Below are 17597 nucleotides of genomic sequence, written 5' to 3'. Positions count from 1 at the left end.
TAGCTCATAAACGGATTTCTAAGCCATTGAAGGCCGCCTCTTTTCTCAGTGCATTTTGAGTTTTTCACAGCTATACAGTGCTAGTTCATGTGTACCATATAGATAACAAAAAAAGAACTAAGACAAGGGGGCAGTCTGCAGAGGCTTAGATACAAGGTACACAGGTAAAACGTGTATTAATATAAACGTGTATTAATATAATAGTAAATCTCTCTAGATACAAGGTACACAACTGTTGCTTCCAAACGTGGGATCCGTGCAGATTCCCATATACCTTTATCCCCTTTCTTATTCTTCAAGTCACCAACACTAAATATTTTCTTCTGATTATTTACTTTCAAACTCTGCAATCTTGCATGTGAGATGTGTGTGTACAGCCCCCACAAATCAGTGTTTATAGCCCCTGAAATGCAGGGCCTCTCAGCAGTATGCGGGAGCTCATGCCTTATGATAAAGCACAATAATATGTGCTCCTGCCTTTCTGTGCTGTGGATCCAGCTCGCAGTTTGTGCTTGTCTGGCCCCCCTCCTGTGAGCTGTCTCCAGGCAGAGGCGGGAGTAGCAGCTACAAGATGGAACAGCCAGTTGTTTAAAAATCCTTCTAGAACGGTTTCAAATCCCCCCTCCTCCCCCCAGCGCTGAGGAAAGGGAGGGAGGAGGAAGCCTCTCTCTGCTCCATCCTGCTTAGGAGGAGGGAGCAAGAGAGCAGGAAGGCAGGTCTGGAAGAGCTGTCTGTCATGTCCGTTGCCATGGCGAGTAGGTGGAGCTGACATCCGGGTGGGCCTATCAGGGCGGGCGCTGCTTGTGTCACCATGGTGATGGGGTTGTTCCTGGGGAGGCTTTGATTGCTAGACAGGTGTGTGACAATCGGAGCTTTCTGCAAGCATGTACACCAAAGGCAAGAGTAACAGCGTACCGTCCGACAACCAGGCCAGAGAAAAGTAAGTTTATGTTACCCCCTCAGGGGATACTGACAGACTGAGCTGTGGGGAAAGGAGATGACACTCGGGGCTAATGGGGCAGATAGGCCGGGGGCTTTAAACTTCCCCTGCTCATATGTGTGTGACCGAGTAGTGGGATGCTCTGGGGTTATGTGAAAGTAAGTTTGGAGACAGAGTGCTGAGTATCTGGAGGGTAGACAGAATTAGGTGCTGCACATCTTCATATGCCCATTTTATGGATTGTACTGATATTATGTCAGTGTTATGGAAGTGGGACATGCAGATCCATGGAAATGTAGGACAACCTTAACCCTTGGTTGCCAGGTAGGCTGCATATTTCTTAACAGCCTGGGTTAATCTTGCATTGCAGCTCTCTCTTGCAGCCAGGGTATCCGAGCCTTGTTTGTATCTCTCTGTTGTAGCCAGTGATGTTAGGCTGAGTTGTATCTCTTTCTGGCAGCCAAGGGGTTAATGGGATGAAGTGCATTACAAATTTATTATACACTCTTTGCATACGTTATCATTCTATGACAATATATTTTGTAAACAATGATAGGGGGATTCTTATACAGAGAGCTTACAATCTATGCACATCATTGCAAGGTGTCATGTTTTCTCAGATGTGTACCCAGATGTGCATTGGGTATGATCAGAAGCAACTGGCAAAAAAAAGTTTTTGTTTATTTTATACTCCTTAATATTATTTTTTTTTCTGTTGAAACTATATGCTCAGATTTAAACATAAAAGTCCAAGTGTCTGGGATTTTCAAGTATATTGCTTATTTATGTGTATCGGGAATGATTGTCTCCTTGTTTTACACAAACTGTGTCTCACTGTAACCGAGAAGGAATAGCTGTGTTTTGTATGAAATATTGGATGGAAATGCCATAACATGGATTGACACAAGAGATGAGCCTTTTCTTGTCTGCTGGACATATGAAGAAAGGGACAAATTCTTCCTGGCTGGATATGTCTTGCATAAAACAATTTTAATATTATTATGCATTGGGATACTAAGATGTGTAAGACCTGGTGTAATGTGCTTTCTTCCCCGGGCTGAAAGTTGACAGACTTCTCTTTGGTTGCTTTTGCAGAAATGTCTTAGTTGTGTTTTGTATGTGCATGTTATGTTATCTGTTGTTTATATGTTTGCATTGAAACTGTTCTACAGTCTATTGTATGCTGGATGTACAAACCCTAAATAACATTGTATGCCTAGAGAATAAAAAAACAAATTGGTGTACTCCCCATAATAAAGGCATGTTAATTTCGAAAGAACCATATAGAGTTATTACTGTACCTCTTCTTTTTTTTTTTTTTTTTAAATACTTCCTGGATTGCTTATGATCTTAACTGTAAGAGTTATTCTGTCACATTTGGGAATTGGATAATATAGTGTTAATCATGTTTAAAGACCCTGTTCCTTCATTACTGAAATGTTGTAAGAATATTATTTGCCTCTAATAAAACTAAGTTTTTCTACAAGCCCTTTTTATTTATTTTATTTTTTAACTCCTTAGCAGATTGTCAGCAAACTTCCTTTAGTTTTATAATATGCCTTTAATTTTTTTTTTCTGTCATTTTTAACCTTCCCATAATTTATTTTTTCTCTGATGATGGAACTTCCCAGGCTAGCATGAAAAACATACTGTTCATAAATATAACTTGCTCACTTGTACATAGAATGTCACTACAGAGTAACTGTTACGGAAGCTATGAACGTAGTAACCTTTGCATATAATTTGTAAGTAGACCCATTTGTCTATTTTCCCTTCCCCCAGACATCTAGTTATTGTAGGCTGGTGTGTTGTGGAAGAACAGAGGTACAGGTTGGGGGAGGGTGTTCATAAGAGGGACAGAGCTGTGTTTTGGGTGGGTATGTTGTGATGTTCAGACCTGTATCTTTTTAGATAGAATAGTTTAATTAAATCAACAGCCTACTATTACATTTGTTAGTTTTGGATTATTTTGCATATACTCTACAATTGTCAGCCTCTGGAGCATACCATGTTATCCCAAATGTAACTTATTTGTAGTGCAATACATAGGTATGTAAAATAACAGTTGGTTTCAAAGATGAGATCCATGCGCCGAGTAGCATGAGTTTGTTTGTACAAAGTGCTTTATTTGCTGCCTATTCTGCCTCTTCCTACTGTGTAAATGGACACATCAGAAACGCATCACTGTTGATATTATAATATTCATATAGCACCAATATTGTCCAGTCCAATTTCAAAATACAAACTATACTGCTAGTATATATGTCATGTTCATGGCTTTATACAATCGCCCCATTGCTTGAACTAAACCTGTATCCTACCAATAACATACACGAGACGTGCTTTTGTATTTGTGCAGTCATGCTTCCTTGTATTCCCCCTTATAAGTTTCTGTAACTCTTACATTAGCCAAATAGTGACAAACCAAAGTCAGTACTTTTTACATATTGCTTGTATGTGAAGTGCCATTGTGCTATTTATATTTTTGCAGTGTCACTAGGCTACTTAATAAACAAATGAGAAAGTGTGCTCTTCGCTGTCAGTAACAGATAACTGAGGCATTTTCACATGAAGTAGCTTCCTTTTGGTTTAAGGCACGCTCGTACACATCTGTAGACAGGAGGCAGTCCTTATACCAGTGTTACACATGTACACAGGTTGTGGCATGATCAGGGTTTGGCTCTCAGCATACAGTTCCTAGCTACTGTGCAGCTAGCTGGCTATTAACTCATTAGGCAACCATAAGTAAGCCCTAGACTGTGTTACAAACACACAATGTTGTTCTGTATAAGTAGTATAATATTTTTTATAGATCTCAAAACTACAAATCTATAAGGCTGATGTAGTAGTCTAGTACTATCCAAGTGTTCTAGAATGCATTGGATTGGCAATTCAATCTACTCCTTTGTTTTGTACATTTTGGTGCACCTCTGTCTTAGATCTCTAGGGTTGTGTATACATTGTAACAGAATGCGATCTGATTAACTTGCTGCTTGTCTCATTAAAGGGACAGTGTACACTGATTTTCATATGACTCTAAAGAAAAATATGCACATACATAGAAGCTCCCAGTTTAGCACTGTTGATGAGGTTAGGCTGAGACACCAAGTGAAAGGGGCAGAGAAAACACGTAGAGCAGACACCCCCCCCCTTCAACCCTTCCCTGCATATGAAAAGACAGATAACATAAATAGGAGTGGTCAGGAGTCTGTAAACGCGTGTATACATCTGACACTGTGGGGCTTGGTTAGGAGTCTGAAAATCATCACAATGTTAATTGTGCTATATAAATGGATCATTTTCAAAACCTTTATACAAAGAAAAATCTAGGGTACAATGTCCCTTTTTTAATGCTGGTTCATCAATGCAGATGATACTTTACAATTTGTATTTATCTTTTCTTGCAAGTATATATTATTCTTTCATGCTTGCAGCTAGTCAGCAACAAATAAAAGGCATTTTATGTATTTCTTGTGTATAGAACAGGTTCCCATGACTAAAAACACTGAATTAATACAGTGACATTTAACCCCTATAATATCAGCATTCTCCATACAGTATGTCACCTGTGCTATGTCCTTACCAGAAAGCTATTATCGGCTTTCCGTTTATGTTCTTATATACAGATCTACCTGTTGCTCTTGTCCTGTATTTCTCATCCTTCTATCCTTTTTTCTCTGATATATATTTATATATTGTTTTTCTTGTTTATACCTGTCTCTAATTTATAGCACCTTGATTTTTCTTTTTTCTTTTCTTCTTCTTTCTGAACTCTGTTAACCTCTGCAACCTCCCTCTGTTCCATGTAACATTGTGCTGGCTGTTCATTTGGCTTATTTTCTCAGTGCTTATTTTCCCGTATGCTGCTCTGGTCCTAGTGCCCCTTACCTGCATCTGTTTATTAGTCTGCTGCCAACTGTCTCCATATTTCAATCCATTATTATGTTCTGTACCATCTCCCCCCCCCCCCTTCTCTTGTCACTTGGCAATCAGTGTGCTGTAATCTAGAGGTGCGGAGGTTCCTCAGGATGGGCAACCTGTTGGCTTTTGGGAACAGAATAGTCATAGGCAACCTCTTCTCTTCTTAGCCATATGTACTGTGGCAGTTGTGACTGAGTACCAAGCAGATTGCTGAATAGCCTAAATCAATGCTTGACAAATATGTTTAAAAATTAGGAGCCAGTAAGAATATTTAGGAGCCAGACCGTTGGATTTGTATATAGACATATGGAGAATAACCAAGGAGCCAGGGGTAAAATTCTAGGAGCCAGTGGCTACCAGGCTCCTGGGTTTGTCGAGCCCTGGCCTAAATGACCTGAGTTAACTATGAATCAAGTAAAAAAAAATAGACTTATTCCATTCTGGGTCTTTTTAAAAAAAAAAAAAAAAAAAAAAGACCTGAAATTTATTGGCTAAGATAACCCCTTAACGACCAAGGACATACGCCATACGTCCTCAAAAAAAAAAAAAAAACGTATGGCGTACGTCCTCGGTCTGGAAAAAATCCTGCTCGCTTCCAGCTGCTTCCGGTTATTGCAGTGATGCCACGACATCGAGGCATCCTGCAATAATCCCCCTTGGCCATCCGATGCAGAGAGAGCCACTCTGTGGCCCTCTCTGCACCGGACATCGATGGCCGGTTTCGTTGGTGGGTGGGCGGCCATCGATGGGCCGTATGATGTGGAGGGGGGCGGGATCGTGGGCGGTAACACCGGGGGCGGGATCGTGGGCAGTAACACGGGAGGAGCGCACGGGTAGGGAGCGGGTTGGAACCGCTACACTACAGAAAAATGATGGGGGAAAAAAAGTGGCAGTGAGGGCCAAACATATTTAAATCATAACGATCTAAGGGATCTGGGAGGGGGTAGGGGGTTGGTCTTTGGGGGGGCAAGCTACACTACAGAAAAATATTTAAAAAAAATAAAAAAAACAAAGATTTTATTATAAACTGGTACTGGCAGACAGCTGCCAGTACCAAAGATGGCTACCAATAAGTTAGAGGGGGAGGGTTAGAGAGCTGTTTGGGGGGGTTATCAGGGATGTTGGGGGCTAAGGGGGGATCCTACAGAGCAGCATATGTAAATATGCCTTTAAAAAAAAATATATCAAAGATTATTTTTTTTTTTTTTTTTAGTACTGGCAGACTTTCTGCCAGTACTTAACATGGCGGGACAATTGTGGGGTGGGGGAGGGAAGAGAGTTGTTTGGGAGGGATCAGGGGGTGTAATGTGGGAGGCTGATCTCTACACTAAAGCTAAAATTAACCCTGCAAGCTCCCTACATGCTACCTAATTATCCCCTTCACTGATAGCCATAATACACGTTTGATGCGCAGCGGCATTTAGCGGCCTTCTAATTACCAAAAAGCAACGCCAAAGCCATGTATGTCTGCTATTTACAACCATTTGTGCCATAATTGCACAAGCTGTTAGTAAATAATTTTAGTGAGAAACCTAACCTTTGTGAAAAAGCAAACAATTTTTTTTATTTGATCGCATTTGGCGGTGAAATGGTGACATGCAATATACCAAAATGGGCCTAGATCAATACTTTGGGTTGTCTTCTACACTACAGCTAAAATTAACCCTACTAGCTCCCTAATTAACCCTTGCACTGCTGGACACAATACACGTGTGGTGCGCAGTGGCATTTAGAAGCCTTCTAATTGCCAAAAAGCAATGCCAAAGCCATATAAGTCTGCTATTTCTGAAGAAAGGGGATCCCAGAGAAGCATTTACAACCTGTTTGTAAATAATTCCAGTGAGAAACCTAAAGTTTGTAACATAATGTGTGAAAAAGTGAACAATTTATTTTTATTTGGTGGTGAAATGGTGGCATGAAATATACCAAAATGGGCCTAGATCAATACTTTTGGATGTCTTCTAAAAAAATATATATACATGTCAAGGCATATTCAGGGATTCCTGGAAGATATTAGTGTTACAATGTAACTAGCGCTAATTTTGAAAAAAAAAAGTGGTTTGGAAATAGCAAAGTGCTACTTCTATTTATTGCCCTATAACTTGCAAAGAACATGTAAACATTGGGTATTTCTAAACTCAGGACAACATTTGGAAACTATTTAGAATGGGTGTTTTTTGGTGGTTGTAGATGTTTAACAGATTTTGGGGGTCAAAGTTAGAAAAAGTGTGTGTTGTGTGTTTTGTTTTTTTTCCATTTTTTTCCTCATATTTTATAAAAATTTTTTTTTTTTTTTTATATAGTAAATTATAAGATATGATGAAAATAATGGTATCTTTAGAAAGTCCATTTAATGGCGAGAAAAACGGTATATAATGTGTGGGTACAGTAAATGAGTAAGAGGAAAATTACAGCTAAACAAACACCGCAAAAATGTAAAAATAGCCTTGGTCCCAAACGGACAGAAAATGGAAAAGTGCTGTGGGCATTAAGGGGTTAATGAAAACACAAGTCACTATTGGTATGCGGCCCAAATGGTAGAACTACATTTACTAATAGATCTCCAAGGGTTGACCATAAGATTACAAGATTGCGATTTCTCATTTTATCCACACGCCGTAAAGAAGATACGACCCCAGCTTCACACGCATGTGCAACAGTATTTTATGTTGGTATTCTCTGCACCACTAATGTGCTCTCTAGTTGCAGAATATAGATCAATGTGTCAAAATTTGTAAAACTGTAGTTCCTGTCACTGAAAGTCTGGCTCCCCCTGCTATAGTTCATGTTAAAGGGATATTTTAGTCTAAAAATGTACTACTTAACAAATGTTTTTTGCAAACAGTTTAAAAAAAAAAATGCTGGCTGCTGCAGGACACACTACAAGGACACTTTTTCAGGGGCTAATTGATGACTACACGTGTATGCTACTCCAGTCTAGCTTATTGAATGTATCCTACTCCTACACTGGAGAATCAACACACTATTGCACCAGATTGTTACTGTAATCCCTTCACAGGAGTAAAACATTTAGTTTGGAAAGAACATTAATTTAAAAATAAATTACAGTAACAATTTAGGATGTCTATTTTAACACTTGAATATCCTTTAAATGACCAGTAATAAAAAAATAATTTGCATAATAAAAAGACAATGCAATAGCATTTTTTTTTTTAATTTATTTATTTTCTGACAAATGTCAGTTATGTCTATTTCCACTCCCCTCCTGTGCCATCAGCCAATCACAAATGCATGTAAGTATATTCTGTGAATTCTTGCACATGCTCAGTAGGAGCTGGTGACTCAAAAGGTGTAAATATAAAAAGACTGTGCACACTTTGTTAATGGAAGTAAATTGGAAAGTTGTTTAATTGCGTGCTCTATCTGATTCATGAACGTTTAATTTTGATTTGAGTGTCCCTTTTTTTTAAAGGGTATTGTACATGATGCTCTCACTGAATTACTGTTTGTAGTAATACTTCAGAAACCTAACTCTACTACATATTGTGCAATGATTCGTGTGGTAGCTCCATTTATTTATTTTTTTATCTGTCTTCACAGAGCAGATAAGAGGCTTTTAAAATAAGTATTTCCCTGGAGTTGAAAACTTTGCAAAGTTTCATAACAAATTAAGTTTTTTTTTTTTTTTTTTTTTTTTTTTTTTAAAATGGTTTTCACTTGCTTATTTCATATGCAGCCATTCTGCAATTGCTGGTATACTATTTATGTCCCGTTTGTATATTTGTGTGTATGTATACATGTTTCAGTTCCCTCTTCTTGGTCTGTGCATCTTTTCAGTAGGGGGATATAGTGGATTTGCACATTGTATTAAAGGCATTGGTTTACTAATTTTTGTTTTGTTTGCCTGCCTTTGACATGGTCATTAACAGAGAGATGTGCATACAATGTCTGACAGACCAACAAGACTCACTCAACTTTGTAAATAGTGCACCATGTTTTGAAAAAGGGGGGGTTATTTGTCATTTACAGTAAACGGTGGACAGTTCACAGGTCTGCAGGCAGTAGGGAAAAATGAACTGCTTGCGGTAGACAAATAGAAAGTGATACTCTACAGAAAACTTTGTTAGCAGGGTGGCGTTATGAAGTAGCCTGGTGGGGACAGTGTAATACTTTGTCATATAATAACATTTTCTGTTATTTATAAATGTTACTTAGGGGTACATTTTTATGAAGCAACTTTCAAGGCTGTGTGGTGCAGGCTCACATGAGCGAGCCTCCAGCCACATATTTAAGTAGAAATTGTTTTTGTCTCTTCGCCACCTCAGAAGTGGTGAGATCACCCACACACTCGCTCATTCGGGGTGCTTGACACACCTTGGTGGTGTTCAATTGGTTGTGCAGAAACAGAGTGTGGAATTGCTCAAGAATCCTCTTGTGCAATGTTAAATATCGCCATGCAATGCAGTGTTGCAAGTGGCGATTGCAGGTGGACAGGTTCACTACTTGCACATGTCCGCCTACAATAACTTTTTTTTTTTTTCACTTTCAAAGCCATCCAAAGCATACATTTTTTTTTTTTTTTTATTTTTTTTTATTTAACGATTTATTAGATTTATCTCCATTTTTAAATGGCCATTATAGTTAGAGAGAAAAATTAACACTAAGCACATAGTGTTGAAGGGTTGCCAGTGCAAAAATGAGATCATCCAATGTTTTCACTATAACGGTTCTTTTTTAAAAAAAATAAAAAAAACTTTAACAATTGCTTTATATAATTGCACTGAATTTTAGAAAACGTTTTTTAAAAAAAAAAAAAAAAAATTAAATTCTTAAGTTGCATAGTCCACAAGTGCATAATAAGATTATACAATGTCATGATAAAATCATGTTAAGTAGTTGATACCTGGATTGGCTACCCAGCAGAGGTGGTATTGTGATCTCAGCATTGCCAGATTTAATGTGAATTGTTCTTTGTGTGTAGGAATGCAAGGGGTTTGAGGCCCCCTCCTCTTGGAGACTGGTACCTCCTGATACTGGGAGTTAAGACTGGCTACACTGGTAGACTAGTCAGAAATTTTGACAAGGGCAGGGACTTTGACAAGACAAAGGAACCTGAGATATAACTTGTTAGTTCTGAAAAGCTTGCGTTAGAACTACCCTGGGACACAAGCAGCTAACATCATGGAAGGAGGTTCTTCACATATCTAAAGGAACTTGGTAATAAGTTAGATATTGTGTGTGTTTATTTTTATGTCCCATTTTATTTGAAAGAACTATATTTTTGCACGTATAACTTATTTTGAATGTTTTTTTTTATAATTTGGCACTGTGTAACCTGTATTGATATTTGTTATTCAGCACACCGAAAAATCCAATTCTGTCTTTGGGTTTTAATATGTGAATTCACACTGTTGAGAAAAGGTTAAAGGCACGTTACCTAATTGTTAAATTGTGACTTATTGGGGGTTCCAAGACACCCCTTTATTTAGAGGTCTTGGTGGTGGCTGTGACTTGTTATACTGGGATGGCGTGGGCAGGATTTGGGGGTTAATTTGATGTCCCTTTAATAAGGTCCTTTGTGGAGTTAAAGGTTAAGGGAATCAGAGCTGCATGCTATTAACCCCTTCATGCTCACACGTTTTCCCATTGTGACTTGAGGGGAAAGGCTTAATCGCTGCACGATTAATTGCGGACGTGGTTTTAAACAGTGATTAATCGCAGCGGTTTTAAAACCGCAAGAGTATGTTGTGTGTGTGGTTTTTTTTTTTTTTAAGAAAAAAAAATTCTGTTCGTCATGAAAACGGAGGTGGTGTGGGAGGATGAGAGGCGAACCAGTGTGCGGCCGTGGGTGGACCTGAGTGCCTGTGAAACGGAAGAGATTGCACAGTGTGTGTGGGAGCATTCATTTGGGAGTGGTGTGGCGGTGGGACAGCTCAAAGTTGTGAGCAATAAAGTGAGTATTGTACAAAATCTTTAAAGTGCCTTACTGACTTTTTTTTTTTTTTTTTAACTTCTGTGACGCATAACATTAAGTTTTTGATTACATTTTACAATATATTTTATTTATATATGTTCATTAAGGGTTGCTTGTAGGATGTATTGTGAATTGTAAATAATAATATATTCAACATGTTACTATGTAACCACAGCACAGGCAGCTAACTTTATTTGAACTATTTGTGGTTTGTATTTTTATGCTCCAAGAGTGTATTGGATATTGAGAAACATGTACAGTATGATTCTGTAGTGTTAAATAAACGTTTTATTGAAAAATTAAGGTGTTATAGTAATTTTTAATAAAATTGCAATTAAATCGCAATCTTTTTTTTTTTTTTTTTTTTTTTTTTTTTTTTTTTTTCCCCATAGGGAGACTAGACGTGGACTCCTTGCACACTGTACATGACCAGTATAATCATAGCTAAGTTTACATTATGTATATATTTACACATTTTTTGGAATTAACTAACTGACAGAGCTGAGAGAATAATTCCAAATGACAGATGAAGGGTGAGTGCCAACTTTTGAGCTGGAAACAGAGGCAGAAAGTGGGGGGGGGAAAGAATTGTTTAAAAGGACCACAAGACTTCCAAGTTGCCTCCCCAGTTATAAATTATTCAAAACTACTTATGATCATGGACAGACATTGGCATCATAAATTAAGTTTTTATATCAGAAAGCTCTCAATATGGATGGGAACTAATCACGACTGATGTTACTGGCAATTACTATAATACTGGTGGGATATCTGCTGGATGGCAATTACTGGAATTCAGGTGGAATGGATTTGTGTGTGGGAAAATTATTAGAATGAAAAATAATTAATATTGAATAAAAAATAAAAAAAAAAAGATGGAGGGGAGGAAGTCCATCTGAAGGAATTAAGAAAACTACTACAAAGAGCCAGGTAGGTAAAGGGAAGAAAATAAATGAAATATAAGAGAATTTTTGTTTAAGATTTTCTTTTTTTATATACTTTATTTCAAGCCAAGACTATACTAACCTCTGCTGGCTTTAGAATGGAAGCATCTTCCTCTGAACAGTGCGCCAGACGAGAGGAGTACTACGCAACGTGCATAGGGAGATTGTAATTTAACTCATCCATCGGTTTTCACTGATGTCCAGCCAGGCACTGTAGGGAGTTGCGGCGCGACGGGGGTGACGCCACCAAAGAAGATTAATACCTGCTTAATGGTGTCAAGGACCACCAACATCTTCTTATGGACCACTGGTTGGTGACTGCTGTCATAGGTGACATCAAAGGGGGCGGGGCTAAAATCGTATACTGTTGCAGTTTTAAAACCGCGGTGATAAATCGTGGTTTAAAACCGCATCGGCGATCAATCGTGCAGTGTATGTATATATAAACAGCAGGCAGGCCAACACTCGCGGTTAACATTTCATCCACCCAGGGTGCTTCCAAAGTAGGGGGTATCACCCCGAAACGTTACATTAAATGGTAACTTTGAAAATCCTGGCGAGTGCATCCCTTTTCTTCACTAATATATAGCTTTATCTCTACCCTCTATCCTCTAATCTCTTCAGCCGTCTGTGTTTAACAAACTTTATTAGTGACGTTTCAGGACAAAACATTCCCTTCCTCTGACAAGCAACTCGTGTGAAAGGCAAACTTTTAAAGGCCTGTGAAACCCTCCCCCTCAACTCAGCCAATCACTTCATATTTACATTAAATGATTACATTAAATTTACATTAATTGATCAAACTGGGGGTGTTGTATTGTGATTTGCTGATCTTATTCTTTGACATAATGAGGAAGTGATTGTAACAAGAAATAGTATGCCGGTTTTCTTAAACACCTTTCAGATCTGATCCCCGCTAGGCTCTAGGATATTTATGTATGTTTCATATTATGACACTAGAGGTTTTGTATAAAATTGCTGTAACAAAGCAGGCGTATTTTTAACATTTGTTATCCTATCACAACAATTGTTTCTTTGCACACAGACAGCCATGATTGGCTGAGTTGAGGGGGAGGGTTTCACAGGCCTTTAAAAGTTTTTGCTTTTCACATAAGTTGCTTGTCAGAGGAAAGGACTCTATTAGTGACGTTTCGGGACAAAACAAAGTTTGTTAAACACAGACGGCTGAAGACCTGGCAGTTGCTGTTGGACGGTGAGAGTGCATACACCAAAACTGCTACTATTTTATATATCTATATCTTACAATTATCCTGTCCCTAAATTACTTTCTCAACATTAAGCAGCCGATGAGTTTAAAATACTTTTCTTAAGTGAAAATACAAGCTTGTGCACAGCCTGTATGTGAAAATAACATTACTTATAGACATGCACTTAAAAATAAGCTACAAACCTATGAGTATTGTATCTTTTTGTATACAACTCCTAAAGTCAAAGAAGGGGTGGAAAAAAGGCAAGATTTATAATTTTGCCAATTAGATGAAATTTAAAGGGCCATTATAATTGATAAATTACATTCTCTAATACATCTGAGTTGTGTGACTAGTACTACTCATTGGATTAATGGTTCCGTTCTGTACCACTGTTCCAGAGTACCATGTCTACTGTGTGCTTAAAAACACAGTAGAATAGGGTTGATAGTGGTAAAATGACACACCCTAAAGCATTAGAGCTTTTTTTTTTTTTTTTTTTTTTTTTTTTTTGACTGCTATGGCCCTTTCAGTTTGTGTTAACTACTGAATTGCTGGAATTTTTTTTTTTTTTTTAATTTAATCCCCCCCACCGAAATTGCATGTACTGATAAACTAATTATTTTTTTTCCCCCAGTCTAGCAGGATCTAGTATTTAAATAAATCCTTTTCATTTTCTGGAATTTATTAATATGTCAATATAGTGATAAACTACAGATGTTAAGCTGAGAAACATGTTTCTAAATTAAATATTTTCATCATTAATTTCAAGTACAGTTCCGTTTTTGTTTTGGGGAATCTTCCATTACTGTGGGCTTGACTAACCTGGGAAGGGGCCCTGGTTCAGTCCTTTTTAGTAGCAGAAGTGTTAGACTGCAACACACCTCCTCATCACACTGTGTGCAGTTACGGCACAGACGCACATTACTACCAACCAATTTATCTACAACACATTTTCCTAAATGGTAGCTTCCATTTTGCTGTTACTGAAGTTATGTTTGTGACTCAAATATTTGGTATAAATAAAATTAAAAAAATTTAAAATCTTGTAACAGGAATATAGGAGATAGAATTACAAGAGATCTTGTGTGTGTCTGGATATGTACAACAGGATAAAATGAATAAATGTGAAGAACCAGTATTTCATATGGGTATAAACATTGATTATATGTGCAAATGGTAAAAAATAATATTCAAGGATCTTGAAAAAGCCCTGTATAGGGAGAAACGCGTTGATGTCAGTTGCTTATGAACTATATTATATTTGTAGTTGGAACTACAATTCTCGTCTACAATCCTCTACACAATCTGTCTTATTGCCAAGGTTGGTAACTGGTGAAAAACAAGCTGGGGAACATCCCTTTAATATACCAGCATTTTTTCCAACAGGCTAAGACGAATCTATTGCACATTTGGACTGTTTTGTACATTATACCAGTGTTATTCTGAGAAAAGGTGGGACCAAGGTCTTATTATTAATTCCACTACCTGTTCCTGTAAACGGATATCCAAGAAGTATCCTGCGTGCCCTCTGGTACTTAAGAGCGGATACTCCATCTGAAGGATCACGGCAGCATAAAGTCTCAAGCCTTTCTTCCGAGGACCAATCAGATTGCGCTTTGAGGACAGCGCCTATAACAGTGACGTCACTCCGCCACGGCGGTAATTTTCTTTTTACGGAACAGACCGCTGAACTGTTTGGGGGTAAGCCAAGAATTCCTCTTTTAACCGACCGTTGAACTGGTTGTAGGTAAGCCAAGGATTCTTCTTCTAATAAGAACTGTGTATCCGGATTTTTGGCGTTTCTAACTTGGAAAGAAGTTTCTCATCTGACTGTTCATATGTTTTTTTTATTTTTTGTGGTGGCAACCTAATTTTTCATACGGAGACGTCCGTTTTTAACTATATATTGTATTACTATTTGTTTACACTTGGTAATTTGATAAAATTTTAGGCACAGCCTTATTATTGACTTATTCTTGAATATTATTTTTTACCATTTCCACTTTGCATGTATATCACAATTATAATCAATGTTTTTATACCCATATGAAATACTGGTTCTTCACATTTATTCATTTTATCCTAGTCCCACATTATATTTAAGATATATAGATATTTTTATTACAACATATTTGTAATTAGAGTTGCAACAACTAATCGTCATAATCGATTATGAAAATAGTTGTCAACGAATCTCATAATCGATTAGTTGGTTTGCAATTAGTTGGTCTGTGCACAACACCAGCTGCTTCACTCCAATGAGCTCCTGCACTTGGTATTGTGTTTTATGGTTATGTCCTTAGCCTAAAGGACATCTACAGACGCTTACTTTTCACTTTTTCAGGACATGTTACGTTTACAACTACCCTTGGCTTATGTATAACCCAGATATAATAGTCATCATTTGGATTGTTTATATTAAATCTGGTGATTTGGAACTATGCTTTTCATGATATAGTGCAAAGCTTGTTGTTTACACCTTGCCCCTAGATTGATGGGAGTTATTTAAATTGATGTGCACCATTATCTGTTTGCACAATTATTAACGTATTGCTTGCTATTGCTGATTATATGTACTGTATGAATAAATGTGTAAGGCTTTGTCCTGTTATTGATATACAGTCCTTAGCGCTTTTGATTTTGTTTTTTATTGTTTTTTTATAATTTTAATAAATTGTGATAATATGTACCAGATTCAACCTTTATAAGTATATATTTGTTATTTTTAGAGCGGACTAGATATTTCCCCTAACCTTATAGCTGGTTATTTACCATTGCCTATATATATTCAAGATATTTTTATGTTAGAATGAAGTCAATGGTTACTTTATTGAGAGGCCCCTTGCCAAGGTAGAAAACACTTAGCATTGGTGAAGAGCTAACAAAGATAAATATCCCACTTTGGTGAAATTGGCAAAACCCTACTTATACACCTCAACAGCCTTTTCTCTGCTGGAGGAAATATAGCTGCAAACAGAGAACCAGCCTTAGCCAGAAGCATGTGGACATGTTGAGATTTTTGCATTTCAATGCAAAGTATCTGAAAGAGTGAATAACAGAATGTTATTAACAGTGATAGTCTAACTCTTTCTAGTTCTACCTCTTTTCAAACAGTTTGTGGTTTTGTTTAATTATAAAACTGTGCTCTGCTGCTTAAAAAATTGAAGAAACAGTTGTGTTAATGTAAAGTTTTAGTCTGAAGTTTATATTTGTAACACTCAGTATGTGGATTTTATTTAAAACATAGAAAACTATTATTGATTATCTTTTTATCCGATTAGTCGATTAATCGAAAAAATAATCGGCCGATTAATCGATTATGAAAATAATCGTTAGTTGCAGCCCTATTTGTAATATTGGTGTTCAGACACTTGTATAGGTTTTTACTTTAGAATATTAATAAATAGATATTCCTCATTCACCTTTAGCTACAGCGCTCCTGTCTAATTACATGTGTGTATATATATCATTTTCTCACACCTATGATAGGGACCCCTAGGTAATTCAGGACTTAGATGATCACCCTGCGCTTATTATTACCTTTCTTCTATGTACAACAGCACAGAGACTATATGGGGCTCCAAGCATTACTGCCAGACCATAGACACTTATGTGCTGAAGACATACAACTACTATTTTTTTTTTTTTTTTAAATAAATATTTAAACATCTCTGATTCTCAAAGCCTTTTATAACCATTATCAGTGCATGCATGGATCTCCTGTGGCTGATTTATAATGTTTATAATATTTATGAAGTTAGCATAGTCATTTTTTGTTTTGTAAAAAAAAAAATGTATGTACTGGAATTGTGTGATTGGCTGGTTGCTGTCACATGATACAGAGGGCCGACTATTAGAAATGTATTAAGAAATAATATATATATATATATATATATATATATATATATATATATATATATATATATATATATATATATATTATCTTTAATGGCCTTTTTATTTTACTTGGATTGCATGGAGAGTGCCTTTGTGATGCTGCAAACTTATGCAGTCAAGGAGTTTAATCTCCTAGTTTAGAAAACGGAAAGCAACTTGTTTTTCTTGCAAAATGAACACTGCCTATAGTGACATAAATAAGCTGACATACAGAACTTATTTTACATTCTCTTTCTACTGAGCATAGGCGGCACCAACTTTGTGCTTCTCCAGCATTCACTGAACAGCAAGGCACCTCAAGTTACTCTAGAACAGTGGTTCTCAACCAAAGTGACCTCAAGGCCCGGTAAATAGACATGTCCAGGATATATATATATATATATATATATATATATATATATATATATATATATATATATATATATATATATATATATATATATATATATATATATATATATATATATATATATATATATATATATATATCCATATCCATATCCTGGACATGTCTATTTACCGGGCCTTGAGGTCACTTTGGTTGAGAACCACTGTTCTAGAGTAACTTGAGGTGCCTTGCTGTTCAGTGAATGCTGGAGAAGCACAAAGTTGGTGCCGCCTATGCTCAGTAGAAAGAGAATGTAAAATAAGTTTTGTATGTCAGCTTATTTATGTCACTATAGGCAGTGTTCATTTTGCAAGAAAAACAAGTTGCTTTCCGTTTTCTAAACTAGGAGATTAAACTCCTT

General features: G+C 37.0%; 1 protein-coding gene across 2 annotated transcripts in view; it reads left to right on the top strand.

Annotated features, from left to right (window-relative positions):
• Positions 1-790: 790 nt before the first annotated feature.
• SSBP2 (single stranded DNA binding protein 2) overlaps positions 791-17597 on the top strand; it is a 557604-nt gene continuing 540797 nt past the window's right edge. Inside the window, exon 1 of one of the 2 annotated variants that reach the window (XM_053701463.1) lies at positions 791-940. In XM_053701463.1, the coding sequence (XP_053557438.1) occupies positions 885-940 (56 nt within the window). In that variant the 5' untranslated portion in view covers positions 791-884. The remainder of the gene's footprint in view (positions 941-17597) is intronic. The other variant, XM_053701462.1, reaches the window with a different exon arrangement.

This window comes from Bombina bombina, chromosome 2, assembly GCF_027579735.1.
Source record: "Bombina bombina isolate aBomBom1 chromosome 2, aBomBom1.pri, whole genome shotgun sequence".
Lineage (NCBI taxonomy): Eukaryota > Metazoa > Chordata > Amphibia > Anura > Bombinatoridae > Bombina > Bombina bombina.
The sequence above is the reverse complement of the archived record's forward strand: the minus strand, read 5'-3'. Positions and strand labels throughout refer to the sequence as shown.